This window comes from Carassius auratus, unplaced genomic scaffold (genome assembly GCF_003368295.1).
Source record: "Carassius auratus strain Wakin unplaced genomic scaffold, ASM336829v1 scaf_tig00016855, whole genome shotgun sequence".
Lineage (NCBI taxonomy): Eukaryota > Metazoa > Chordata > Actinopteri > Cypriniformes > Cyprinidae > Carassius > Carassius auratus.
In genome coordinates, this window is record NW_020524712.1 from 22,483 (window position 1) to 30,000 (window position 7,518).

The window sequence follows — 7,518 nt, forward strand, 5'->3', positions numbered from 1 at the left end:
CACAGAGAGTTAAGGCTCATGACCAAACCTCTATGTGATCTATGAAGAGCTGATGTCCAAACAAAGTGCACAACAGCAAAGACTCGTCTCAAATGAACACCTGGACATTGGTCCCCCTCCAACACCTGCAGATGTTTTCAGCTAAGGTAATGTTAAAGTAAAGAAAAAAAATCAACAGCTGATATGACCAACTCATCTAGCCTTTGCTTTAAAGGGGAGCTTCTTGAAGTGTCTTTACTTCAAGGGGTCTAAAACAAAGCGGGAAATCTTTATTTAGTATAAGATAAATACAGGCAGGGCTAAAATGGGACAGTTCCTAGTCATTTGCATTGTTTTACAGTGCAATACCAAATTATTTAGCCCCATCCATGGAACCTTTCCACTGCACAAACGGCTCTTTATAGTAAATAAATGGTTCGTCAGGTCATTATACTGTTCTTCACAATAAGAAGCCACAATGGTTATCCACTGCAAAAATCCTAACAGTTAACAAGGAACCAGCGATGTTCAGTTCATTCACGAATATGACTGCGCCAACGCGCTCTCATCCACTAATGCATGGAAATAGCAGTGCATAAACGCCACGCACCTGCTTTCAAAAGCGCACCAATGAATAGTCATTGAAATTATCAAACAAAAAGAAAACTACTTTACAACGTAGGTTTAACAGCTAATAAATTGAAATATAATCCTGCATATCAAACCCGGGCTTATTGGAGAAAACAAACGGCTTTGTGTGGATTTGTTTTGTTTTTATTATTTTACAGCAGCTCGCCGAGTTAAGACAGGCAGAGGTGTTTCAATAGAAGTTCAGACGCCCAGATGTCATATTAATTATTACACTCGGGAATGACTGGAACCTTCTCTCAGCCCAGAGTATCATGAAAGAAAGAGGGGCTTACAAAACGCTAATTGGACTCTGCAAATGCACTGACAGAGCATGGTGGATATGTTTCAGAGAGTCCCAGCCGGAGTGAATAGAACCCACGCTTCTTTTCTAAACGCCCTTGCTGCGCTAAAAAAGGAGAAGGGGGAAAAAGAGAGAGGGAGAGAAAGGAAAGTTGGAGGGGGCTGGGTGCTTGAATGCTGGCCTGATCTTGAATGCCTCAGCCAGCAAAGAGAAATTACACAATTTATTGCCCCACTCCCTCTCCTCTCCACTCCACATGCATCGCGCGCACACACAAAACTGGAGCAGGCAAAGTCATTCAAACAAAGTTGGTTGAAAGCAATGTGCCATTATCGTGCGCCATGAAAGAGGCGAAATTAATCGAGAGATATACTGGAAGTAAATAGAGTGAATAAGGTGTCAGGAGCTTTTCTTTATGCGCGTCCGCAAAATAACCCATCCGTTCCGCCTTTCCAGCTGTGATGATTTCTAATAATGACTGGCCAAATTCATCTCGCCCGGACAAAGATTCCCTGTGTGGAACAATATCACATGGCTGTAACGCGTTAACAGTATAACAATTACTGTGACGAGTGTGAATTCATAACCAAGCTACACCTCAGTCCAATGTAAGCAAAGTGCTTTGAATGAGTTTATTTACTCTTGAATGGATTCGTCTTAACCACAACAACGGTTACAAATTATTTGCTATATTTGCTTAAGATCTGATTTATTTGATAAGTAGAAAGTTTACTACAGCAGGATTCGTATGTGATTAAATAATGGTAAACTATGTTGATTTCAAACACTTAGAACCCTCTGTCCTATAAATACAGTTGTTTTCTATTATTTAATGCTGTTTAATGGCAGATTTAATTGTGAAAACTACTCTTCTTTATTCACGAGACTTCATTCATAAACAACTTTTTTTCATGGTCTTTAGCAGCAAATACAGTCAACATGCATTGTTCTGATATTTTACTCAAGTATTTTCCCGTGATTTAAAGCGACTAATCTTAAGTTTCATTATTCGTTTCTCATAGTGCCTAAAAGAAAGATCGAAGCGCACCGTTATTAAGTTTTACATGGTCACAGGATGCCTTTATTGCCTCTCGAAGCTGAGTGTGTGCGTGTGTTTGTTCTCCAACAAACACTTGTCATAACCGAAAAACACCTCTAGTCATTCTTTACGAGAAGTTGTTTACTCAGTGGCAGGAGCGGCACGCGCCCGGCGTACGCAACGCAAGTGCATCTCAGGGGGCGTGGTCAGGAGGAACGCGCGGCGGGCCGCCGGCGGATTGAAAAGGCCGCGCTGTTTCCAACTCACAACTCAGATCAGGTCGAGAGTCCAGAGCATCCCTGCCCATTGAAGCCACACGTGAACGCCACGAGCAAGACGCACTGCCACCGGGCATCCCAAAGAAAACTTTTGTGCTTTTCTTCGCTCCTTTTTTCCCCCTCCGCGAAATGGACATCACTGCCAAGATGGAAATAAGCGTAAACCAGCAGCAGTTCATGCCACCTGCATGCTTTTTTGCATCTCAGAGCATCCAACTCAGTCCGACCGACAGCCAGTGCAGCAACAAGTCCGGGTCGAAGCAGACGAAGAGGCAGCGCTCATCCTCTCCGGAGCTGCTCCGGTGCAAAAGGAGGCTCAACTTCGCCGGCTTCGGGTACAGCTTGCCCCAGCAGCAGCCGCACGCGGTGGCCAGGCGGAACGAGAGAGAACGCAACCGGGTAAAGCTGGTGAACAACGGGTTTGCTACTCTCCGCGAACACGTCCCCAACGGAGCGGCGAACAAGAAGATGAGCAAAGTGGAGACGCTGCGCTCGGCTGTGGAGTACATCCGCGCGCTCCAGCAGCTGTTGGACGAGCATGACGCGGTGAGCGCGGCGTTCCAGTCCGGCGTCCTGTCACCCACCATCTCCCAAAACTACTCTAATGACATGAACTCTATGGCCGGTTCGCCCGTGTCCTCTTACTCCTCAGATGAGGGCTCCTACGACCCTCTGAGTCCAGAAGAACAAGAGCTCCTGGACTTCACCAACTGGTTTTGAAGGTTCGTATGAATTCAAATAATCTTTATCGCCACTATAATTGTGTTTTTACGATTCTGCTGTTTATGCAAGATACTCACCATGTCCCTTTCTCTTTAGGAAATACCTAAAAATCGCAGCACTCGCTTGGGAGGAACTCGGATGACCTCCAAGAACACAAAGCACTGAGTTTGCGCTGCAGCCCGGTTCGGGTAGACTCGAATCCACACCCAGAGATGGCCCATACAAACCGGCAAACCACGGGTCCCGAGTCTCAAACAGCCAAAGGACTAAAAGGGAAGCGCGGGAGACCAGTCCTTCCAGCGCATTCGTCCAAGAAATCTATTTTTAAAATGACTTTCCACGAAACTGTGGCATATATAGGCTATATAAAAAAAACAACAACAATAAGAAAACGTTGTTCTTTTACCTGTATGCCAATGTAATCAAAGAAGGTTTGCCCTGATTGACCCCTCTCACAACTTTTACATGCTTCCAACTTGGCGAATTTTATTATATGAAGTTATATTTGTATAAAACATGTTGTTGTTGTTTTTTGTAAATATATTAAGCTATTTTTGTATGTAAGAGATTTATAGATGTTTTTGTACGCATTCATTTTAATATGTATCTATTTTTGACCTATAGCCTGTTGTAAATTGCTCATTACCTCTCGCCTATTCAGACTTACAGTCTCAAATGCATCGCAGAAGGCAATACTCTTTACCGTCTTGAAGGTTTTAGAGGAGTTTAAGAGTTTAAATTTCAACACCAACGTGTCTTATTTAATAGGAATAATAATTGCAATGGTAATATGACTCGGAGTGATCAAAGGTTATGCAGCTATTGTCCAAACGGAGGTGTTTTGTGTCTCCACACTGCCTGTTCCACTTTGCCTTTACAATGCTGGGTTTTGCATCTCAGAAAAGAAGAATATGCCTTATCTACATATTTTCTACAGTTTAGTCTCATAATAAAAGTTTCTAAAAGAAATATGTTTTCTTGAGTTTGTTTTGTGTGTTGCAACCTTTTATCTTCCAGAAATTCTAGAAAAACACAGTCAAGTGTAGATTTTCGTTGCACATATTCTTTATTTGTTGGTTTTTATTTTATTTTACGGGCAACACAAGTGATAATCCTCCGAACTCTCGGCAGTCTGCCTGTTGTCAGGCAGGAGGAGACGTGACCAGCATACTGGACCGTTTCACAGACTGCTCTCATAATGAATGCCAATTTGGAAAAGACAGCACTTTTGGGAAATAAGCATGTTGTTTGCACACCCTACTCACTCTTTTAAGGGTGAGCATGAGAGAGAAAGAGAGAGAGAGAGAGAGAGAGAGAGAGAGAGAGAGAGAGAGAGACCACGAAAGACCAAGTAATCAAAGAGTGAAGAGTTTAAAAACGTAACATAGGCTATTTGCTTTTATTAATGTTTACAATTAAAATAATACAATGCTTAAATATTGATAAATATATGTGAAGCACACAGGGCACAATAGTTCTCAGCACTGGCTATATATATATATATATATATATATATATATATATATATATATATATATATATATATATATATATATATATATAATAAATATTTGTTATATATAATAAAAATAATAAAATATTTGTTAAGGAAATAGTGTTTAAAGATGTGTTGGTTCCCTTCATGTTCCTGCTTGCCACACTGACATAGATTTGTGCAGACCTCGAAAAATATAGAATTTTGAGAAAATAAGATTATGCTTTTATCAACTTATTATATTTAGCCCTTTTAACAGGCCCTTTTTTGTTTTTAAACCTCTGGACAGAAAAAAAAATCTAAATAACTTTAAAATCAGAAATCGCAAATGTGTTCATCATAAATATTTACAGTCTTCTGCGTTTTAAAGAAACACGTACAGCGATGAACATGCAAACATGGAGTCACTGACCCAATATTCAAACTTATTCAGTAAAAAATACACTTTTTCTTGAGTTGGGGATAGGTAAGTCAGGGTCGCGGAGTTTAAATAACAGTCGTGGAGTTTGACAGGTAAAGTGTGTGCGCGGGGCGGGCGCGTGCCTGCTGTAATGAATTGAAAAGCTCTGTGTGCGTGTGTGGCGCTCGAGTGGAGTCGGCTGAACGCGCGTGTGCCTTTCTGACAGCAACTGGCGACACGCACTCAACAACTGCCCCTTTAAAAACACAGCGTCTGGAAGCGAATGATGTACACAAGAGGCAGGTGTTGAAGAAGAAGAAAACATGTCCCTGACGAAAGTAGACGTGCTTTGTTTATGGTAAGAAGCTCATGAAGTAGCCAAAGTTTTACGCTTGTCTTAGATTCAAAACTATGCTTTTATTTTAAACTTGCACGATCAGGCATGGGTCTAGCAAGTGTGCCAAAACAACAACAACAACAACAACAACAACAAACGATTTTAGTGTGTCACAGTTCAAGATTAACCAAAAACAGTATCTAAATTTTGTTTTTGAAAAGATACACTTAAAAATAAAAGTCAGGCATTCATGGTTCAGCAAAGAAACTTTAACTTCCATGAAACTTTTCCATTGTTGTTTAGTGGAAAAGGTATTATTTCAATATTCTTCACAATAAGAAAGACTCGTTTTGGAACTGTTCTTTGTGGGACCCTAAAGGGTTCTTCAGTGGAATTGCTGTGGAAACCCCCCCAAAATACAGTCAGGTGTCCAATAATTCCCTGCGACTGTGTGATTCACTGTGACCTAAAGTCTATGACATGTTAAACCACCATCCAAATTGGAAGGTTTTGAACTGTCGACTAGCTCGGGAAATCAATTTTTGTGTTCATCCATCAGACGCTTGACCATGCACCGTCTTATTGTAAGTTACTGGACCCATTTGTCAGTTACATTTCAATAGCTAGAGCTTCATATTTATCTGGTGTGAAATTAATTTGGGGAAGAGAGGCAGTGCTTTTTTGTTGTTGTTGTTGCTTTAAATCATGGGGGAAAAATCAATAAATCAGCATCTCTCAGATGGATAAAGCACATTTTCCACTTGATTTTCTGGCCTCTTGTGTCTCTCTGTGAAAGTTTAGGCTATAGAAAATGTAATACCACATTCAGATCTGTGGCTTGTCTCCAATAACCTTGTTCAAGGAACTTGTTTAATCAAAAATCAAACAATTACAAAGGAACAGCAAGTAACACATTACATTGTGAAGTAGACAAACTAAAATAGTATTTTATTTCTTGTAAAATGTACTTCAATAGCCTTCTTCTTCTAATATTTTTTTCTCTGTTTTTGAAGTCTCCATAGAAAGCAATGTGAATTTCATGAAACTTTTCCATTGACCTACTGTTAATGCACTTCATGGTTAACCTGAGAATACAAGCCACCAATTCCCTTTAAAAACTATTCATGCTCAATCTCAACTGTGTCCAAGGGAACGGTAGAAAGCAATGGAGTGTGTGTAGTTGTGCACACGGCCCATTCGAGCCCTTCCGCGTGTCCATCCCATTGTGGCAGAATGTTGCCTCCTCATTATGCCACGGCTGAATGGAACTGGAGCGGCAGCATGTAACCCACACTGATTAGTGATCCGGGCCCCTCTGATGTTCTCCCCGTTGAAATTCATGGGGACTCCTTGTTATCACTCCTCTCCAGCCTCCTTTCATTCTCTTTGAAAGTGCTGCCATCCCTGCCTCTCAACTTCTTCAGCAGACTTTGTAAATCTAAAGACGCAGACTGTTAGACAGCACTCACTTCCTCATGAGTGCCCAGAAAGCTTTTCACGACTGTCCAATGTCTGTGGCCATTTCTTTAGGCTAAATGAAACCAGTCGTTCTCTGTTTTTCTCGCTACCTCGATTCTTTTCATTTTCCCCCTCTCTCCTCTTTCTTATACAAATGCTCACTTTTGTAATGTCTGAATGTGATGGTGCTCTCTATGAATGGAGTCCTGCAGGTTTGGTGAGTGATTATCAGTGACGATTGGATGTTTGACGACCACACTGAGCAAACTTTTCACTCTCTCGCTGAATTGCAAATGACATTAATAAAGGCTCTAGCCTGCATGAAATATGAGCTGCTTGACTTTGGCCCTGAAGAGTGCAATGCAAACAGTGTTTCAGTACCACAGACAGCACTCCTCTCCACTCTGCTAATGTTCAGCAGTGAAGGCTCAGTCTTGGGCAGTAACTGAAATCTATGCCCTGTTTTTGGTGAAATGCAGTAAGGTTTTGTTATTTTGATTGATATTCAGTCACTCAGTGCTTACCCCTTTTTTTAAATGAGTTATTGACATGGATGCTACAAGAATAATTAACAAGGCTTGGTTGTAGTTCATTTTTATTGAGGTTTGATCACTTTCAGCAGACATAAACATAAATTGGACACTTAAAAAATCATTTGTATCAGTATTTGTATAGTCTTAGTGATGTTTTTTTTTTCACTGAAACAGTATATAAAGTATTCAAAATATGATATGAAGTTGAAGTGTCTCTCTACTTCATTAACTGACACATTTGTATTCACTCCAATAATATATTATATTATATTATATTATATTATATTATATTATATTATATTATATTATATTATATTATATTATATTATATTATATTATATTATA

The 7,518-nt window shown here is 40.3% G+C and overlaps 1 protein-coding gene across 1 annotated transcript; it reads left to right on the forward strand.

Moving 5' to 3' along the window:
- Positions 1 to 2,199: 2,199 nt before the first annotated feature.
- Positions 2,200 to 3,919, forward strand: LOC113075328 (achaete-scute homolog 1a). The gene is made up of 2 exons (XM_026248032.1): positions 2,200 to 2,949; positions 3,047 to 3,919. Exon 1 carries the CDS (start codon positions 2,357 to 2,359, stop codon positions 2,945 to 2,947), a length of 591 nt encoding a protein of 196 aa, XP_026103817.1. The 5' UTR covers positions 2,200 to 2,356; the 3' UTR covers positions 2,948 to 2,949; positions 3,047 to 3,919.
- The last annotated feature ends 3,599 nt before the right edge of the window (positions 3,920 to 7,518 follow it).

Coding starts and splice junctions, on each gene's coding strand:
- LOC113075328 (XM_026248032.1), top strand. CDS start 2,357: ATGGACATCACTGCCAAGATGGAAATAAGCGTAAACCAGCAGCAGTTC.